The sequence below is a fragment of the Rhincodon typus genome, chromosome 29 (assembly GCF_021869965.1).
Source record: "Rhincodon typus isolate 14 chromosome 29, sRhiTyp1.1, whole genome shotgun sequence".
In the NCBI taxonomy this organism is placed as follows: Eukaryota; Metazoa; Chordata; class Chondrichthyes; order Orectolobiformes; family Rhincodontidae; genus Rhincodon; species Rhincodon typus.
The window spans coordinates 1,830,296-1,852,412 of record NC_063360.1 but is presented as its reverse complement, the minus strand read 5'-3'; the positions used below and the strand labels follow the sequence as shown (position 1 = coordinate 1,852,412).

Here is a 22,117-nt window from a genome sequence, read left to right as displayed (position 1 = left end):
AGTAGGTGAACCTGGAGAATTAGTAACGGGAAACAACATGGCAGAGGCTTTGAACAATATTTTGCACCCATCAACACAGACAAAAGATATGCCATAAATACTTGAAAATCCAAAGGTGAAAGGAAGGGAAGAACTTAGAACAGTCATGGCTGCTGGAAAATGAAAGTAAGGAGCATACTAATAGACTTGAAGCTGACAAATCCCGGAGATCTGATGAACTGCATTGTAGGACCTTTAAAGAAGTGGCTGCAGAGATAGAGATACATTGGTTGTAAGCTTCCAAAATGCTCTAAATTCTGGAAAGATCACAACAGATTGGAGAACCACCATGTAAACCTCTTTGAGAAAGGAGTGAGATAGAAAGCAAGAAATTATAGGCCAGTTAGTTCTCATAGGGAAAATGGCAAAATTCATTAATAAGAGGTAGTAGCAGGACACTTCAAAAAACATGAATTAGCCATTACAAGTTCATTATAGATCTTTAAGGATCTAACAAACAAGGTGGATAAAGGGGAACCTGTAGATATAATATATTTAAATTTCAAAAGTTTGAGGTAATATATTAACTTAGAGGAAACAGAGCAGCCAAATTTGCTGGCGATACAAAGATAGGTAAGAAAGCAAGATATAAGGAGCATACAAAATGTCTGCAATGGGATATAGATAAAGTGAGTGGGGAAAAATTAACAAACAGAATATGTGGGAAAATGTGAGCATGCCCACTTTGGTAGGAGGAATGGAAAAGCACAGTATCATTTTAATGGAGAGAGACAGCAGAATGTTACTGCATATGAATCACAACATCAGCCTGTAGGACACAGCAAATAATCAATAAGGGAAATGGAACAGGGAGCGAATATAAAAGTTGAGAAGACTTGTTACACATCTAGAATTCTATGTACAATTTTGGTCACATTACCCAAAGAGGGGCTGGTTCAAAGAAGATTCACTAGGTTGAGTCCTGGGAGCAAAGAACTGGCTACATTGTAAGGAAAAGTTGAAGAGGTTCAACCTGGATTCAATGGAGCTTAGGAGACAGTTTAAAACAAAATGATTCTGAAGGCACCTGACAGGGTAGATGCTGAAAGGAATTTTCCCCTTGCAGGGGACTGCTGAATTAGGGAGTAGTTTCAAAATAGGGTCTCCCATTTCAGGCAGAGATGAGGAAGAATTTCTTCTCTCGGAGGGTCATTAATCTTTGGAATTGCCTCCTTAAGAACAGTAAGACTGGGTTATTGAAGCTCAATCCTTCTCTGTACTTCCCATCCTTCCCACCTCAAATACCTTGTCAAAACGCCACTAACAGATATCAAACTTTCAGCTAAGCTAATAAATACTGATTAATACCAGACCTGGCCCACCAAGCTTAACTTAGTTTCAGTAATACTCAAGGACTGCTGACTACTTTGCATATAGGATCAATTTAGCCAGCAGAAAGCAAGATTTAATGCAAGATAGCTGTTCTTTTCTTAATTTTTCATCCACTTGAAACACATGTAGCCAAACAAAAGAGGTCCAATAGGGTCTTTAAGTTTAAGTATCATGAACATCAAATACAACATGATTAGAGTCCTGTTGCCTCCTACAATCACCAAGATTCAAAAGTTATGATACGACAGTGCACTTACAGAAGAAACAGCAGCTTACACAGTGGTAAATATGACAGTTTATTTTCCTAAAAATGGAACAAAATTCTGAACTCTTACACATTTCAGTAAAACACTAATTAAAGAACTTCAAATGTATTTAAAAATCTTACTCATAACATTTAGCTGCTAGCAATGTTCAAAACCTATATAAACATAAAGTCTTTCTGAATGTGTCCTGGCTGTAACATCTACACAATTAGGTGCAGTTAGATGACTATAGACAGTAAGTTGTCAATTTTTACATTCCACTGTGCTTTGAATTTTGGTTGTAAGTATTTTACACAAAGAGAATATACACAAGTAATTGAAGAGATGATGGCCTCATCGTATTATCACTGGATTATTAACCCAGAGACCTAGGTAATGTTTTGGAACCGGGTTCAAATCCTGCCATGATTTCAATGAAAATCTGGAACTAAGAAGTTAACGATGACCACAAAACGGTTATCGATTGTCAGAAAATCCCATCTGGTTCACTATTTCCTTCAAGGAGGAAACCACCATCCTTACCTGGTCTGGCCTACATGGGACTCCAGACCCTCAGCAATGTGGATGACTCTTAACTATACTCTGGTCGATTAGGGACAGGCAATTAATGCTGGTCAAACCAGCAATGCAAACATCAGCGACTGAATGAGAAAATTGCTTTTAAAAGCATCATTCAAGACAAACTTCCAATTACCAACTGTGTGAGAATAATCTATGCTTACCTTTCAATGGATTAACTTCATTATTAACATGCTTGCCATCCCTAATTGAGCTGAAAATACAAAATCGGTTTTCAGTAATTATAAAGCTTATAAACGATTTCACAAAATATTAGATTTAACCGCCAATATTTTTATTTAGGCCTTAAAACAAATTCTCCAAACCTCCTGTTAAAAAAAAGTTATGTATTACTGTCAATGATTACTTTAAAATATTTCAAAAACATCTCATTTACCAGCTATAAACAATATAAGAAAACATCTAGCATAGGAAGAGGACATTTGGTCAACTGTGCCTGGGTCAGCTCTTTTTATAAGGCCTACTCAAGTAGTTCGACTCCTTTCCTTTAACCCCATAGTCTGACACATCTATTCAAATAATTCATTCAATTCATTTTTGAACTTTTTTTTTGCTTTTGCAGTGAATTTCAGATCATAACATATTAAAAGAAACCCTCTAATCTCAGTATTTTGCTAAATCCCTAAAACCTGCATTTTCTGCCTGAATTTCTAGCCAAAAGGAAGTTTCCTCATTTGTTCTACCGCTCGTAACTTTGAGCACGTCTACGCAAGCTCCTCTTAATAGTTGTAGAACAATTCCAGTTTTCTACTCTCATCACGATGAGAAATCCTTCACCCTGACATAATTCTAGTAACCCACATCTGTAACTCACCACAGCCTTGAAAATCATCTAAAGTCTAATGCCCAGAAGAAATGAACACTATGTCCGAGATGAGACCCAACCACTGACTTACAAAGGTATGGTGTATCTTCCTTGCTTTAGTATTATATTTATTTATTTATAAAGTCAGGAATTTGTATGTTGTTTTGACACCTTATCAACTTGTCTTGACACCTTCAAAAACTGCAAGCTCCCTTACCACTTCGACAATTATACCATTTACTTTATTTTGCTTCTCCTCATTCTTTCTAGCAAAATGCTTCATAGCATATGGTTTAGAGGAGAATAAATAAATAAAAAATGATGCAGCCTCTAACCTAATAGGAAATAAATTAAGAACTTTAAAACAGCACGAAAAGGCCCGCCATTTCAAAGAAGCAAACCTCTTATTTGGTTCACAGCCAACTACAATCAAACGATCCTTCTTGTTGGCTTTGCCAAAACCTTCATCTTTTACGGTTTTGCCATTGTTCTGCTCAGTTCCTGGATAATGTTCTTTCTCTGTACTCTCAAAGCTCAATTCTCCTATCGCACGTGCGTTTCCAGTCACAGACATTTTTTTGATGCCTGCGCTTTCCATCATGAGTTGTGCAGAGTCCATCTTGGGTGCATTCAGCTGCACATCATTGTCCATATCCAGTGTAATCATATCCTCCACTTGCAGCTCAGCTAAGGAATGATCCTCATCCTGGTAGGTGTCTGTGATGATCATGTATTGCGCCAATAGCTGGAGGTCTTCAGAGGGAGTCTCCACAGGAACCGAACTATGAGCTTTTCCTGAACCCTCTGCTGTGGTTCCCTTTTCTACAGGAGAATAGAAGAGCATGTTTACATACTTTAGCTACAGAAAATGTACACATAGCACTCATATTTCTTTATACTGTAAAAAATTAATTTTAAAAATCTCAAAAATCCAATTCATCAGCAAACCAGAAGATTAGTTCATTTTACATCTAAAAACTGAAAACATTCCTATAAATTCTTGAACTCAACAAGTGTATTACACACTGTATTCACAAATTAATATGCCATACATGCATAATGTGAAACGTCCAAAGTCTCTCTAATACAGATGATGTTAAATTATTTGCAATCACGACACCTACATATAATTTACAGCATACCAGTGCTAAAACCTCAGGTCCTCCTAATTTCTTCAATACAAAATGCCTATTGGTATATACATGAGTAATGTAGATTCATTGGATTTAATTATTTACTCATCTCAAATTGCCCACACACTTTCACCATACTTTATTGATTTATTTTGATTTGTACAATAATTCTTTCTCCAAAAGAATGTTGGCCAATCACTTCATTTCTACAAGATTTCTGTGGTTAATTACATACCTTTGTGATATCATGCATATCACCAGAACTAGGTTGTAAATCACAACTCTGGCTCTTTGTAGAATGCCATTTTGGAACAAACAGTGAGATATTACTCTCCACTTCACTTTTGTCTTTTAAACTTGTCATCAAAATCTAACCCTCTAACCAAGCTTTTGATCACTTGTCCTAACATCTCATTGTTATTGCTGTATGTCACTTTTTTTGTATATAATGCTCCTGTGAAAAGCCATGGCTTGCTTAAAATTGCAAAACAAATGTAAGCTAAAAAATCTCTCTCCTACTGGGACAGAAAATATCACAGGCAAAACATTAAACTCAAGTCACTGAACAGGTTAATTTTTAAATTCCAATTTTCACTTCACTGTTGTCACACACAAACTTCAGAGGACTGATAAATGGAAGATGTTAATTATCTTAACATAGGCTATGAAACTGACAAAGTAAAAGGCAAAGAAGTGAGGAGGAATGCCTCTCTTTGCTGACCAGAAAATATTCCAGTATAATGAGAAGGAAGTAACAGTAAGGAAGTAATAACAGTTCTAATTCTGTTAAATTAAGCAGGGGAGAAGAGAAGCATCCTTCAGTGAGGGTGCATTTGAAACAATAGTGGGTTTTGAGTAGTTATGAAAAAGTATTGGAAAAGATAGAAAAATAAATATTCAGCTTGGAAGAGAGCTGATTTCAGTGAGTTGAGAAGGGTTCCAGACTAGTGTAGTCTTATGTTTAAAAATAATTACTCCAAACAGTAGTAGTAGTATTAATATTGGCGACTTTTCACAGCTTGGGGTGACTTTTCGCCATCGGACTGGGGTTTGTGGACTGTTGCTATGGAAATCAAGATAGAGCTCCAAGTGCCAGCCATCACCCAGGAGTCAGTGATGGGCAGAAGGCAGTGAGATTGTTGAATATATTCAAAGTAGCTTATGCTAATAGATTCACTCATTAGTTTGTATATGCTTAAATTAGATTAAGCTAATAAATTTACTTTATATCAAAGCGCATGTGTCTTCTGTATTCATTTTGATCAGACCTCAAAGAACCTGTTAGGCACTTTCAGCCTAACAAACACGAGTAGGATATGAGCAAAATGCTTAAGAAGGAAAAAGGATGGGGACAAGACTGAGAGTACGGTTCCCTAACACCTTGGCTAGAGAGCAGGATGCTGCCCCCACCATTTTAACATGACCGAAACATTCTGTACTGACAGCCTATTTGTCCTCTAGTATCAGTGAACCATTCTAATTGTCACAGTTGTATACTGTCTTTATCTAATTAACTAACGTATCACAGGAGTAATGATTTAATTGGCTTTAAGTTTGAGATGCTGCGAGAAGCAGCAGACTTTCATTGAAATTATCATGTCACTGGCATATTTGAAAACATGAGTGATAGATAGCTTAATAGAAAAGTTAGGATCATCAGCAGCAGGGGCTGTACTAGAAATTGTAGTATTATGCCATAATAATCATGAGTGTGTTCTTGACAGGCTTTTGAAAAAGGTCATGAAAGGAACAACTGAGTTAGAAACAGTCTGGAATAAGTTAGCCTACTATGCTCATTTATGTGCTTTACAGTTGGATAACGAAAATAAAGAGGTGCAGGAATTGGTAAAACAGCTGCAGGGTAAAAATGATTACCAACATGAAACCACTGTACCCATTATGTGTAATAGGTGGAAAAGGCTGCGGGTATACCCTCAGCGTGACTGAACCAACTGGGTATCGATATTGAAACTGATGATGAAACGGACTCCTCCCCTGACATAGTACAAATCAAAACACGCCAGTCAGAAATCTGTGAACAGGTAGCAGCTGGGACTGTTATCTTGCAAAACAGGGCAGGTAACCTTGAGAATATATCTCACAGTGCTTCGCTCACGTTTCTATCCCTGTGTAGCGAAACAAAGTAAAAGTATAATGTTACCCATGACCTGGAAGTGGTGGATAAAGAAGTAGAACACTTAGGCACAATTCGGGAAGAGATCAAAAAGTCCCTTTCCCCCACTGAAGTTAAAGAAGACCTCTATGAAAATTAGACTGTATTCACAGAGCGTTTCCATGATGGTTACACAGAAAGCATCCCTTACATTCAACTGAAATCAGTAATAAAATGAGGAATAGTCCATAAGCATCGTGTACATAAGTGTCCATAAGTAGTGGCAGCACGGTGGCGCCTCAAAGTGTCAGTCACCTGGGTTCAATCTCACCCTCGGGCAATTGTCTGTGTGGAGTTTGCACATTTTTCTTGTGTCTGCATGGGCTTCCTCTGGGTGCTCCAGTCTCCTCCAACAGTCCAAACATGTGCAGGTTGGGTGGACTGGCCATGCTAAATTGTCCAGTGACCAGGTTAGTGGATTAGCCATGGGAAATGTAGAGTGATAGGGACAGGTAGGGGAATGGGTCTGGGTGAGATGCAGTTCGAAGGGCGAGTGTGGACTCAATGCGCCTGAAGGCCTGCTTTCACACTGTAGAGATTCTATGATTCTGTGATCATAGGTGCAAGACTTTCAAAACCTTATTTCAACAAAAAGTTTAACAAGTGTTTTCTTTTAAAACTGCTGTACGAAACATAGTAAGAAAAAATGGTTTCTCAAAACATAGACAAACCTTTTTGGAAGCCATCAAATTTGAACTCCGAATTTGAAATGAGGAATGTTGTTTTTCTGTGTCCACTTATTGTTTCTTTTTGAAAGTGGTCTTAAAGAACGAACTAGGAAAGTTTTTTTTTAAAATGACCACAGAGAAATTTAAAATTCCAGTTTGAAATTATCAGGACAGTTTTTTTTTGAATAGTGCACATGAAGTCAGCTGGCGATGTGGGCACCATCCCTTCTCAAACCAGCAGAGTTAACTCATTCTGCTGACAGTTTTAAAACTTCTCACACGTTCAGTGGGTGAGATGTGTTGTTTGAATATTATTAATTTATAGGGCTTCTTCTGGAGCCATTTATTTTGTTTTTGAACAGGTTTCAAGAACACAGTGAGGGAGCTGGAATTCTAGTGAAGACAAAGTCTTTGAAATCAGGAGAACCCCAAACTGATTACAAACATTGGAATCTCAATCCAACAGTACTGTTTAAAACCACCAAACCTAGATGTAATTGTTTCTGAAGTCAGGATTGATAAAATTATCTGATATAAGTTTCTAATTCAGGCATGCAATGAGAAATTCAATTGAATTTTAAAGGCAAAGTAAATTTAAATCTTTAAAGTTTAATTTAAAATGGGAGCCAATGGTAACAGTCTAGGTGTAATTTGTATCAGGAAAAAACAGGATAAATTGTTAGGATGAAATAAATTGACCTCTATTGAAATCTGTCAGCCCAATAACACTGCAGGCGCTGTACACGATAGAAATCTTTGAATCTACTTTTCTATTTTGAGTTGGAATAATTTTGAAAGAAGAAAAGTGGAGTACCATCTAGCAAGTTACATTTGAGAAAACTGTTTTTTTTGTAAGAAAGACCAAATAAGCAAAATTTGGTCATGCTTGAAACCACATAGTAATCATATTTATTTGTCTCTTTTAAAGCTATTATGAAAACATGCTTCTTTTTGTTTTTAAACTGGACAGTAAAGTTTCTACAGAGTTCCTGACTCAGTTATATTGGTAATTAATGGGGGTGTCACTAAGAATAAAACAATATTAACAGTGAAAAACTGACAGAGCATTAAACAGACATGGGTATGACTCATTTAGGTATAGTTAAATGGAATATATCCAATGAGATCCAAGTGTAGGTAAAATTCAATAAGAGTTTTCTCTTGGAGATATGTGAGCCTTTGCCAATGTGGTTTTTAAGATGGAACTGAATTGGATGATTTCGTCACTATCTGGAACATTGGGACCAGGTGAGGAGCATACGTAGGCATCCTCCACCAACTTTGATCTTTCAAAAAGATTGCCTGAAAGTTAAGAATGTGTGGCATGATGTTGGGATACTGATGTCAGTGTGCACAGGTGCTAGTTACATCTGAAGTAACTAACTTGCAGGAATGCATAGTGAAAATGCACTAAAGGTGCTGTCTGAGCATCTTTGGTGAATTTTTGCAATGCATCTTGTAAATAGTACACACTGCTGCGACTGAACATCAGCCGTGGAAAGAGTGGATGCTTGTGGCTGTGGTGCCAATCAAGATTCTCAAGTGTTGTTGGAATTTTCACCTCCAGACAAGTGGGCAATATTCCATTACATTCCTGACTTGTGCCTTGTAGATGATGAACAGGCTTTCGGGAGTCAGGGGGTGAATTATTTGAACAACACATGCATCCTTATGTAAGGTCTTCTGTTCATCTATTTTGAAGACATCCAGGGCTGCAGCATAGCGTTAGACTTAAAAATATCTCCAAACCATATTGTTAAGGGTTAAATGGACATGATAATAAACAATTGGTGGAAAATGCATGAAAAACAAGCTTAGTGTGAAAGCCTGCTTTGGTTGGAAGGCAACTGCAATGACCTTGCCTTGTTTGGGAGCAGGCTGTTTTGCAGTGATACCTGCAACTGTTTATCACAAAGGAATTGTTGGGAAAAGTACTCAGAATGGCAATACAGCACTTAAAATCAGATTCAGAATAGTCATAATATGTGCGACTTTTCTCCGCTTGAGAGGACCTTTAACCATTGGACTGGGTTTGTGAGACCGGGGCCAGGGATCTTTCACCATCGGACTGAGGTTCAAGGACCAGTGCTGCGGAAACTGAGGTACAGCTCCAAGTGCCAGCTATCACCCGGGAGTCCGCAGTGGGCAGAAGGCAGTGAGATTCACTTGTTGAGTAAGTCTAAAGTAGTTTAAGCTAATAGATGCACTCATTAGTGTGCATATATCTAAATTTGATTAAGCTAATAATGTTGCTTTATATCAAAGCACATGTCTTCTTGTAATCATTTTGATCAGACCTTAAAGAACTCATTAGGCATTTTCAACCCAACAATACACCTAGGGGGATTGAAATCAATGAGTGGCAGATAAAACTGAAACAGTTGAAATGTTAAATCTTCAAAGAGCAACTCGTTAAAGACAGACTAGAAACTCTCCCACAAAACTAGGGACCTTTAGGATGATTAAAGATGCAAAGATTAAATTGAAGCACAAAACCTAACACACTTATACCAAATGCCAAGTTTATAATTTAGTACAGCATCAAACTGAATACAAAAAATACAGGCAGAACTGAATAAGGAAGTAAGAATGGAAGAGTAAACTAGTGGGTAACTTTAAGGGAAATTCAAAAGTCTTTCACCAGTAGTAAAAGGATTGTCAAAGGACGGCTGAGACCAATTAAGACTTAGATAAGGTGGTCAAAGAAAAATTATTTCCATTAACTGCTGGTACAAGCACTAGGGTACACAGATTTAAAATCTTGGACAAGAGATGAAGGGGAAATAGTAGGAAGAACACTACAGTGGTAATAATCCAGAACTTGCTGCTCAGGAGAACGGTGGAAGAGGAAAAATTTTTGATTATTAATTTATGGCAAGTAAATTGGTACCAGTAAAAATACATGTTAGTAAACAATCGTCAGCACAAATCTGTTAAAGGAAAATGGTGTTTCATTACTTTGAGTGAGTTCTTTGACGAAATAACGGATAGGGTTGAGAAGGGGAGTGCATGTGACGTTGAGTGCAATACTTTCAGAGTATCTCATAACAGGTCAATTTGTAAAATAGAAGCCCATGGGTTAAAAGTGCACTGGCTGATGAGTTACGAAATCGGGTAAAGAGCAGAAAGGGTAGTGGTGAATAGTTGTTTTTCAGATCAGAGGGAGATATGAGTGGTGTACTCAGGGGTCAGTGTTAGGACTACTTCCTTTTATTATGTATCTTAATAACCTAGATTCAAGTTCCCTATGACCATCAAATTTTCTCTCCAGGTTAGTGCATTAAAAAAAATTGTCATGTCAATTACCTTAAATTCCTCTAGTTCTCAATCCTTGCTCTCATGGGAACAATTCCTCCCCATATTCTCTGTTCAGGCCCCTCATGATTTTGATCAAATCTCCTATTTTCCTATATCCTATCCTAAAGACATAATTTAGGCAAAATTATTCCCAATGGTAGACGGATGATCAATAACCAGGGGACACAAATTTATGGCAATTGGTTAATAAAATTATCTGCTAGTTATGATGATCTGGCATGCAGTACCTGAAAGGATGCCAGCAGCAGATTCAATACTAATTTTCAAAAGGGAATTAGATATTATCCTAAAGGGGTAAAAATTTCAGGGATGTAAGAAAGAAATTAGTAAAACTAATGGGATATCTATTTCAAACAGTCAGCGCATATATACTGAGGCAAATGGCCACCTTCTGCATCATATAAATGTATGATTCTTGCCTCTTTTTTGGGTCGTGGTTATAGCAAACTAATATTATATTTCTCCCGCACTAAAGTTATCAACTACTATGTCACAGAGCGCTAACTGGTTGAGGAGATCATAGGTGAACAACGTTCAAAGGGCCACAACCAGGATTCAAAATAATACTAACACAAAATGGCTTACCTCCAGTAACACGTGCTGGTCCTGATAGTATATTAGTTTCCTAAAGGAAAGGGGAACACCAATAAATTATGGATACAGAAATACAAATGTATTTGACAAATATGTTATTTACATTGTTGCATAAAGCAGAGCATCCCAAACTCTAGGTTGTGACCAGCCAAAGATTTATGGTCACAGACTCTGATGCAGCAACAGTTGCTGTGGAACTCTGACTGAGTGCTAACAGCATTTTTTTTTAATAGACACAGTGTGGAAACAGGCCATTCGACCCAACAAGTCCACATCAACCCTCTGAACAGCATCCCACCCAGATCGATCCCCCTACCCTATTCCTGTAACCCTGCATTTTCCATGGCTAACGCACCTAACCTATACATCCCTGATCACTATGTGTAATTCAGCATGGCCAATCCACCTAACTTGCACATCTTTGGACTGTGGGAGGAAGCTGGAGCAGTGGGCGAAACCCATGCAGACACGGGAGAACATGCAAACGAGGCTGGAATCGAACCTGGCTCCCTGGCAACAGCACCAACCACTGAACCACTGTACTGCGAGGCTTCTTTAAATCTCTCAGTTTTTAAAATAGTGGGTATGGCCTAACGAAGTCCAAATCCTGCCCTAAATCCTCACTGAAAGATAGTCACCTTTTATGTGCAGAATCTCTACCTGGCAGTGCTATGTCACAGTGACAGACACATTTGTCCTCCAATCAAAAGAATAATATATTCGGCCAACCTTCGGTCGACGCAATGGTTGCTGATTACTCTATGACCTGGCAGTGCTCCTGTTAGGGATAAACCAGAACAACTCCAGTGTTGGTTGAGAGCAGGGTAAGCTCATTGGATTTTGTATTGTGACACAGTATTATTGCCCTACTTCGAGCCAGGAAAGCCTGGATTCAAGTCTCACCTGTGGAGAAGTGTGGCATAACATCTCTGAACAGACTGATTAAAAATAAAGAGCTGGATTCTTCCTCATTTAGGGAGTTGGCCTCTGCATAGTAATATGGCCCTAGTGTTTGTACTAAACAATAAATTCATAATAAACCCTTGTAAAACTTTTGCTTCCTAATGCATTAATTGGATATCAGTGTGAGGAACAATCAGGGCCAGCTCTCTGATGTCCCAAATGCCAGTTATTTCTAAGACAATAGCAGCCCTAATTAGGAATTGTTTGAAGGCTCTCAATTTTCTCACAGACGTATTTTGAACAAATTACCTGAGAAGACTAGATGAGGATATTAGTTGGAAGCACTATTTCAATTTGGTGTCAATTCCCATTGACATTTTTAAAATGCAAAACACCCTGTGCTCAATATATAAGGCAACTTAACTCTAGTCAAAAGTTTCACCTGTAGAAATTTGGATTCTTCAGTAATGTGACATACATGAGTTAATTTTCTACATTATGCTTTCTCGGTAAACTTTTGTGCTCATTAAGGTGAAAGGAAACAGAGTGCCTTTCTAAGATAAAGCATACAGTTTTTAGTCTGGATTTCTCAATTCATCTCTAAGAATTCACTTACATGCTGCTCTTCAGAATTTTGTTCTCTACAATCTTCTACCATCTCACCCACCATAGTGCATCCTAAAAAATAAAGCAAATGAAGCATTTTAGCCAGTTAATTTATCTTGTCGTAAGTCAGAAACCATTGTTCGTTCATGAAATTATACAATCCAAAGGGTTGTTTACAAGCCCACCGTGCCTGTGCTTTCAAAGAGTTACCCAATCATTCCCACTTCCCTGCTCTTTGCCTTGTTATGCACCCCGTAGAGACCAAAACATTTAAAAAGAGATCAATTTTCCAGTGAGCAACAGAAAGAACCAAAGGTCAAGACTTCACTATTAAAGGTTTTACTGCTAAACTAAAATCAACAGATCAAACAACACAATCACTGGGATGCCAACAGTTCCATGCAGTATAAGACTGGCCTGACCAACAGCCTTGTAAATAGGACTCAAGCCATTTGCACACCATGCATACTTGATGCTGAAACAGGGCACATCAAAACCATTCTCCATGGCTACATTGACCAGAGCACTTTTCGTTATATACTATGCAAACTTAAATGGGCCCAAGACTGCCATTTCCAGTCCTGAAAATTGCTCAGTCTACCTCAGATAAATGTACAGCATTGCAAGATTTAACAACAAGCAAATTGTTTCAAATTGGTGTCAATTCCATTCAAATTTTTGAAACCCAAAAGACATTGCACACAATAAGTAAGGCAATTTTACACTAGCCAAGGTTTTACATGTAGCAATTTAGATTCTGGGATAATCTGACATACATCAGTTAATTTCCGACATTATGTTCTCTGGTAAATTTTTATTCTGATTAAGATGAAAGGAAACAGAGTACCTTTCTAATACAAAACATCTAGTTTTCAGCCTAGAGGTAGTAGGAACTGCCAGTGCTGGAGTCTGAGATAACAAGGTGTAGAGCTGGGTGAACACAGCAGGCCAGGCAGCATCAGAGGAGCAGGAAAGCTGATGTTTCGGGGCTAGACCCTTCTTCAGAAATGGAAGAGGGGAAGGGGACTCTGAAATAAATAGAGAGAGGGGGAGGCAATGATGGAAGGTGGATAGAGGAGCAGATAGGTGGAGAGAAGACGGACAGGTCAAGGAGGCGGGGATGGAGCCAGTAAAGGTGAGTGTAGGTAGGGAGTTGGGATGGGGGTTGGTCAGTTGGGAGGGAGGGGCGGGTAGGTGGGAGGGAAGACAGACAGGTCAAGGAGGCAGGGATGAGGCTAGTAGGTAGGAAGTGGGGGTGGGGTTGGTCAGTGAGGTGGGAGGAGCGGATAGGTGGGAGATAAGACGGACAGGTCAAGGAGGCGGGGACGAGCTGAGCTGGTCTTGGGATGAGGTCGGGGGGTGGGGAGATTTTGAAGCTTGTGAAGTCCACATTGAGCCCATTGGGCTGCAGGGTTCCCAAGCGGAATATGAGGTCTCAATTCGTTTCTGAGAAGTGAAGCTGATTATTTCAAACTGTCACTATGCAGTAACAATACTCATGGTCTTTGTCACCAACAGGATGCTGTTGTCGAACCAAAAAGACCTTCTGCCTATCAAAGAAATGAGTCATGTGGTACCTAATTTCAGTGCTGGCGTGAAGCTAGCTATGTAGGCAGTATGCCCTAAATCACCTTCTGTCACTTCACCTATAGGGCAGTAATTGGTCAGGTTGGATTTGTCCTGCTTTTTGCATTTATGATGGTACTATGACTTTAACAGGTGCATTTTGTCCTGGTCTTTTTTTGAAGACCGGTTTTCAGCCAAAGGTGCCAAGTTGTCTCTTCCAAGTTTTCTTTCATTCAACAGATTAATTTCATAGAGATTAATTTCATAGAATCTCTCCAGTGTGTGCCATTCAGCCCACTGAGTCACAGTGGGCATCCCACCCAGACCCACCCCCCCATCCTATCTCTGAAACCCTGCATTTTCTATAGCTAACCCACCTAGCCTGCACATCCCTGGACACTATGGCAATTTAGCAAGGCCAATCCACCGAACCTGCACATCTTTGGATTGTGGGAGGAAACCAAAACACCCAGAGGAACCCACACAGACACAGGGAATGTGCAAACTCCACACAGACAGTTACCCAAGAGTAGAATCTAACCCAGGACCCTGATGTTGTGAGGCAGTGGTGCTAACCACTGAGCCACTGTGCCACCCAGTGAATAAAGTAAACAGCTGGTAAGGCCCTGGGTTTCTTTTTCAAAAAAGTTAGAACAATAGAAGCAGCCATGAATGGGTGGAGTCAGGCTTCCACTGAACTAGGCTTTTAATTTAGCTTTCAGTTGTTGGGATTTTGAAGTTGGCTGTGGAAGCTGTCATACATCTCTCTCGGCCACAGCAAAAAGCTGGAGTTCTCTCTCTTTGCCCAAATTTTCTCTTAGGGTTCTTTTTTCCTAGACAGGAGAAATATCTCATGTGAGACAATCTATTTTACTTAATTTGTCTTTGCTAAGCGTGTGTTTATGGGATGTTATTATGTTGGAACAGTTAATGTTTAGTAGTATATAATCCACTATTCTGTTAAGTTTTCCAATTGCTAGTTATACTAATTGATCTTTCTTTTGTTTGTGATTTAACTGGGTGAAAGAATAAAGCTTGTTTTGCTTAAAGCCGAGTAATATGATCAATCAAATTAAATCTTGAACATAGCACCTCACACTTGCCTTTAAGTAAGATAACTATTAGGGTCTAGGCTATCTCCTCGATATATTTGAAGGGGGTTTGGTGTGGTCCATAACATGTACAGGACATACCTGGTCAATTTTCCATATTGTTAGGTCAATGCCTGAGTTGTAACAGTACTGGAATAACTTGGCTAGGGAAGCAGCAAGTTCTAGAGCATGAGTCTTCAGTACATGAAGACAAAATGATTAGCTAGGAAAATAAGGGTCCACTACTGGTGGGGTCAAGACAATTTAAAGCAGAAAACATGTAAGTGGTGAAGAAACTAAATGGTTACTTTGCTTCTACCTTTACAGAAGAAAATTTATCATGAATATCAGGCAACCAAGGGACTTGTGAAACTGAGGAATTAAATGGAAATTAGTATTATTAAAGCAGTAGCACTTGAAAAGGTGACTAAATTGAAGGTTGATAAATCCTCTGGACCGGATGAGTTTCATTCCAGAGCGTTGAAAGACGTGGATAGAAAAATAGTGGGTGTATTTGCAGTTATTTTCAAAGTTCTGTAGATTATGTAATTGTTCCTTTGGCCTGCAAAGTGGCAAACGCAACCCTACCATTTAAGGGAGGAAGAAAAAAGGAAGTGGAAAACTGTGGATCTTTAGTTTGCTACCAGTAGTAGGGAAGATGTTGGAATTTATTACATAGGATGAGATAACAGGATATCTAGAAAAATAATATTGAAATTGGGCAGAGTCAATGTGTATTGTTGAAAGGGAAATCATTTTTGACAAATTTATTGGAGTGCCTTTGAGGATGCTGCTTGTTGCTTTGATGAAAATAAACAAATGGATGTGGTGTATTTCAATTTTCAAAAGATTTTGATACGGACCAACACAGAAGGTTAGTAAATCAAATTAAAGCGTATGACTCTGGGAGAACTACACTAGCAAAATCTGGCTAACAGATAAAAAGCAAAGAATAGGAATAAACTGATCATTTTCAGGATGGCAGGCTGCTACTAGTGGGGTGCTAGAAGGGACCTCCTTAACAAGGGCTCTGTTGTCGATCCAAGCGTCCTTGAACGCATCTCTCAGCACAGTACATGCCGTGAGCTCAGCAACATCCCAGCCTGCACGACACAGAGAAGGCCATCCGCCAGCTTAAGAACAACAAGGCTGCTGCAGCAGATGGTATCCCTGCTGAGACATTGAAGCGTGGAGACAAAGAGCTCCTGCTGTAGCTACATATCCTTGTCTGCCTTATCTGGAAGGAGGGGAGCATCCTGGAGAGCTCAGAGATGCTACAGTCGTGAACATTTTCAAAAAAGGAACAAGTCTGACTGTAGTAATTACAGGGGAATCTCCCTGCTGTCGACCACTATAAAAGTTATCACCAAGGTCCTCCTCAACCATCTCCTCCCTGTGGCCGAGGAACTCCTCCCAGAAGAGGAGTGTGGCTTTCAGCCACGGAGGTACACAATGGACATGATTTTCAAGCTCAACAGATGCAGGGGAAATGCAGAGAAAAGAACCTACCCCTGTACATGGCCTTGTTCGACCTTACAAAGGCCTTTGACACCATCAATCAGGAAGTATTATGGAGCATTCTTCTCCAATTTGGTTGCACCATGAGGTTTTTCACCATCATTTGCTTGTTCCACGACGACATTGAATTCATGGTAATGGCAAATGGCTCCAACACCGAACCATTCCCCGCTCGGACCGTTGTCAAGCAGGGCTGCATTATCGACCCAACATTGTTCTCGATCTACCTCACTGCAAAGCTTCACCTCACCATCGACAAACTCCCTGCTGGAGTGAAGCTAACTTACAGAACCAGTGAGAAATTATTCAACTTGCGCCACCTCCAAACCAAAACCAAAGTCACCCCAGCAGTGTTATCGAGCTGAAGTACATGATGATGTTTGCATATGTGCAATCTCTGAGGGTGTATTCCAGACCATCATCAGCACCTTTACAAAGGCACATGAGAGCATGGGTTTCACCTTGAACATTGGCAAGATGAGGATCCTCCACCAACCTGGCCCGGCACTATGGAGAAAACCCCTGATCATCAAGGCCCACAGGCAGGCCTTGGAGAATGCTGACCACTTCCAATACTTTGGGAGTATTCTGTCATCAAAGCAGCTGTTGATGAAGAGAACCACAGCATCTCCATTGTGCTAGCGCAGCCTTCGGCCCTGAGGAAGAGGGTCTTTGAGGACAACAACATCAGATCCGACACCAAGTTCACGGTTTACAGAACTGTGATGGTTCCTGCTTCCTCGGAGATATGGGCTGTCTACAGCAGACACCCGAAGGCACTGGAGCAATACCACCAACGCTGTCTTCACAAGATCCTGAGAATCCATTCGGAAGAAAGACGCATCAACACCAGTGTCCTTGACCAGGCTAACATCACCAGCATCGAGGCACTGACCACTGGCTGCGATGAGCTGGGCATATCGTCCGCATGACCAACACAAGACTCTCCAAGCAAGTGCACTGCTCCAAAACAGCAGGCGAGCCCCAGGTGGACAGAGGCAGCACATCGGTGATACCTTTAAGGCCTCACTGGTGAAGTGTGGCATTCCCACGACACAAGGTAATCACTGGCCCAAGACTGTCCAAAGTGGAGGAGGAGCATCTGGGAAGGCATCGTCGGGAAAAAGCGGAAGCCAGGTGAAAACAGAGAAAGGAGCGTGTTGCCCCACCCACTCCTCCTCACAACCACCTTCTGCCCCAAGTGTAATAGACAGTCACATTGGTTTGTACAGCCACCTACGGACTCACCCTGCGAGTGGAAGAGAGTCATCCTTGTCTGTGAGGAACTATCAATGATGATGATGATGACTAGGAAAATTAACTTACAAGTCCACAGCTATTCACACTCTAGATAAAGGATTTGGATGTGGGGACTAATTCTAATATTTCACTGATGACCCAAAAACGACTGGGAACTTGTGAGGAGGTTAACAAGAAGACTTCAAGAGGATTTAGACTAAGTGAGAAGGCTAGAACACTGCAGATGGAATATAATGTGAAAAAAATGTTATTGTTCACTTTGGTAGAAACAGAACAGAAAGACTGAATATAGAGTCACAGAGTCAATTCTACAGCACAGAAACAGACCCTTCAGTCCAACTTGCCATGCCAACCAGGTATCTTAGATTAATCTAGTCCCATTTGCCAGGGTCTTGGAACAGGAAATGTTATAGGTGACCTTTATGCCCAGACAGTGAGCTGCTGAGAAATATGAGTGTCCAAAGAAACCTCTGTGTCTTTATTCATGAGTCAGTTAGTTAGAATGCAAATGCACAACCAATTGGGAAGCCAAATGATATGATGGCTTTTATCTTAAGGGGATTTGAGTAGAAGAGTAAAGCTGGCCTGCTGATGTTGCATAGAGTCTCAGTGAGATCTCACTTGAGTATTGTGCAGAGTTTTGGTCCCTTTACCTAAGGAGGGATATACTCGCCATAGAGTGTGTGCTGCAGAGGTGCTCTAGATTAATCCCAGGAATAGCAGGATTATTTTGTGAGGTGATCCAGTCTGTATTCCCTAAAGCTTTGAATAATGAGGATGCCCTCCCTTTTTTTCCCCCTCAAGGTGTGGCAGAATGGAAATAGAGGAGATATGTTCCTTGGCTGATGAGTCTAAAACAAGGTGATATAGTTAAGGGGTAGTCCACTTTAGACTGAGATGGCCAAGAATTTCATCAAAGGATGGTGTATCTTTGGAATTCTCTACCCCAGAAGGCTGCGGAGACGCAATCATTGAGCATGCTTAAGGCAGAAATCACATGATTTATGAAGACTAATCACAAAGGAAATAGAGTGTGTGTAGCAAAGTGGCACTGAGGTAAATGATCAGTCATGATTTAAATGAATGACAGAGCAGGCTTGACAGAATAATGACCTACTCTTGTACTAAATTCCTAAGACAATCAGACTGTTGTACCTCAGATTTCTGCAATCTCCATCCATTTAAATAATATGATTTTTTATTCTCCTGCTAATAAGTGGACAAGATCACATTTTCTATGTTTTCATCCATTTGGCAACTTTCTATCCACTTACTTAACCTATCTATATCCTATTGCAGGCTCCTTATGTCCCCTTCACAACTTACTTTCCTAACTATCCTTTTGTCATCAGGGAATTTAGCAACATTAACTTGAATGAAGGGACAAAATCTTTGATATAATTTGTAAACAGTTAGGCTCCAACACTGCTCCCTGCAGCATTAGCTTGCCACATCTCACCAATGTGAAAGTGGCCCAGTTATGGCCAGTCTGGTTCCTGTCAGTTAAATAATCCTCTATCTTGCTAACATGTTACCCTCTACACCACAACATCATATTTTGTATAGTAACCATTGATGCAATACCTTGTCAAACACCTTTTGGAAATTAAGTGCTGTGTATTCACAGGTTCCCCTTTACCCATTCTGTTTGTTACATCCTCAAAAAACTAATAAATTTTGTTAAACATGATTTCCCTTTCACAAAACAATGCTGACTCTGCCTGACTGCATTGAGATTTAAGTTCCTACTATGAGCTCCTTAGTAATATATTACAGCATTTTCCCAGTGAACAATTTTATGCTAACAGTCCTGCACTTTCCTATTTTCTGTCTCCCTCCTTTCTTGAATACAGGATCACATTAATTATTCTCCCATCTACTGGGACCTTTCTAGAACATTGGAAAATGAAAATCAATGCATCAACTTTCTGAGCAGCCACTTATATTAAGATGATCAAGAAGCAAGGACTTGTCAGTTTTTGGTTCCATTAAGTTTGTCAGTATCCGTTCCTTTGCAATTGTTTTAATTTCTTCACTTGCTTTCACCTCCCAATTCACAATTATTTCTGGAATTTTATATGTATCCAGTGAAGACAGATGCAAAATATTTTTTAACAAGTATGTTCCTGTTAGGATGAAGGGCAAAGCTGGTAGATGTCAGGAATGCTGCATGACAACAAAAATTGAGGTTTTGGTTAAGAATAAGCAGGAAACATATGTCAAGTATAGACAGCAGAACTCGAGTGAATCCCTAGAAGAATATAAAGGCTGTAGGAGTATACTTAAGAGGGAAATCAGGAGGGCAAAAAGGGGACATGAGATAGCTTTGGCAAATAGGGTTAAGGGGAATCCAAAGGGATTCCACAAATACATTAAGGACAAAAGGGTAACTAGGGAGACAATAGGGCCCCTTAAAGATCAGCAAGGCTGCCTACGTGTGGAACCGCAGGAGACGGGGGAAGATACTAGATGAGTATTTTACATCAGTGTTTACTGTGGAGAAGATTATAGAAGATAGAAAACATGGGGAAATAAATAGCAACATCTTGAAAAATGTCCATATTACAGAGGAGGAGGTGCTAAACGTCTTAAAATGCACAAAGGTGGATAAATCCCCGGGACCTGATCAGGTGTACCTTAGAACTTTATGGGAAGCTAGGGAAGTGATTGCTGGGCCCCTTGCTCAGATACTTGTATGACTGATAGCCACAGGGAAGGTGCTGGAAGACTGGAGTTTGGCTAACATGGTGCCACTATTTCAGAAAGGTGGTAAGGAAAAACCACAGAACTATAGATCAGTGAGCCTGACATCGGTGATGGGCAAGTTGTTGGAGGCAATCCTAAGGGACAGGATTTACATGTATTTGGAAAGACAAGGACTGGTTAGGGATAGTCAACATGGCTTTGTGCATGGGAAAATGTGTCTCACTAACTTGATTGAGTTGCTTGAAGAAGTAACGAAGAGGATTAATGAGGGCAGAGCAGTGGACGTTGTCCATATGGACTTCAATAAGGCGTTCAACAAGATTCCTCGTTGTAGACTGGTTAGCAAGGTTAAATCACATGGAATACAGGGAGAACTAGCTAGTTAGATACAGAACTGGCTCGAAGGTAGAAGACAGAGGGTGGTGGTGGAGGGTTGCTTTTCAGACTGGAGGTCTGTGACTAGCGGAGTGCCACAAGGATCGGTGCTGGATACACTGCTTTTTGTCACTTATATCAATGATTTAGGTGTGAACATAGGAGGTATGGTTAGTAACTTTGCAGATGATACCAATATTGGAGGTGTAGTGGACAGCAAAGGTTACCTTCAGAGTGCAATGGAATCTTGATCAGATGGGCCAATAGACCGATGAGTGGCAGATGGAGTTTAAATTTAGATAAATGTGAGGTGCTGCGTTTTGGAAAGGCAAATCAGGGCAAAACTTCTACACTTAATGGTAAGATCCTGGGGAGTGTTGCTGAACAAAGAGACCTTGGACTGCAGGTTCATAGTTCCTTGAAAGTGGAGTCACAGGTAGATAGGATAGTGAGGAAGGCGTTTGTTATGCTTGCCTATATTGGTCATTGCATTGAATATAGGAGTTGGGCTGCACATGACATTGGTTAGGTCACTATTGGAATACTGCGTGTAATTCTGGTCTCCCTGCTATAGGAAGGATGTTGTGAACCTTGAAAAGGTTCAGAAAATATTTACAAGGATGTTGGCAGGGTTGGAGGGTTTAAGCTATAGAGAGAGGCTGAATAATGTTTTAAAGATGATCTGTGGCTCGAGTTGTGGTTGGAGTTGTTGGTTGGTTCGCCAAGCTGACTGGTTTTCATGTAAACGTTTCATCTCCCTTCTAGGTGATATCGTCAGTGCTGTGTAGCCTCCACTGAAGTACTGTTGTTCTGTCCCGCCCCGAATTTATATGGTCCGGTCTGTCATGGTGGGCACTCTTGTTTCCGGTTTAGTACCGTAGTGGTATGTAGATGAGGTCTATTTCAACATATTTGTTAATTGCATCAGTGTTTGAAAACCAAGCCTCCAGGAATTCTCGTGCTTGTCTTTGTCTCCCTTGTATTAGTGCTGTAACTTTGTCCCAGTCAAATTGATGCCCTTCTATGTTGGAGTGTATTGAAACAAGGAAGAATTGGTTGTGCCATTTTGCTGCGAGTTGGTATTTATGTATCCTTGTGGCAAGTTTCCTGCCCGTCTGTCCTATGTCGTGTTTCTCACAGTTGCTGCATATATGTGATATATAAAATACCATGCAGCAGCTGTGA

The 22,117-nt window shown here is 40.1% G+C and overlaps 1 protein-coding gene across 2 annotated transcripts in view; it reads right to left on the bottom strand.

Moving 5' to 3' along the window:
• Nucleotides 1-22,117, bottom strand: part of LOC109915172 (pre-mRNA-splicing factor CWC22 homolog) — a 63,560-nt gene that overhangs the window by 33,365 nt on the left and 8,078 nt on the right. For both annotated transcript variants that reach the window (XM_048614337.1, XM_048614338.1), the window contains 4 exons: nt 12,427-12,488; nt 10,899-10,938; nt 3,423-3,843; nt 2,360-2,409 (listed from right to left, as the gene is read on the bottom strand). In XM_048614337.1, coding sequence (XP_048470294.1) covers nt 2,360-2,409; nt 3,423-3,843; nt 10,899-10,938; nt 12,427-12,488 — 573 coding nt within the window. The remainder of the gene's footprint in view (nt 1-2,359; nt 2,410-3,422; nt 3,844-10,898; nt 10,939-12,426; nt 12,489-22,117) is intronic.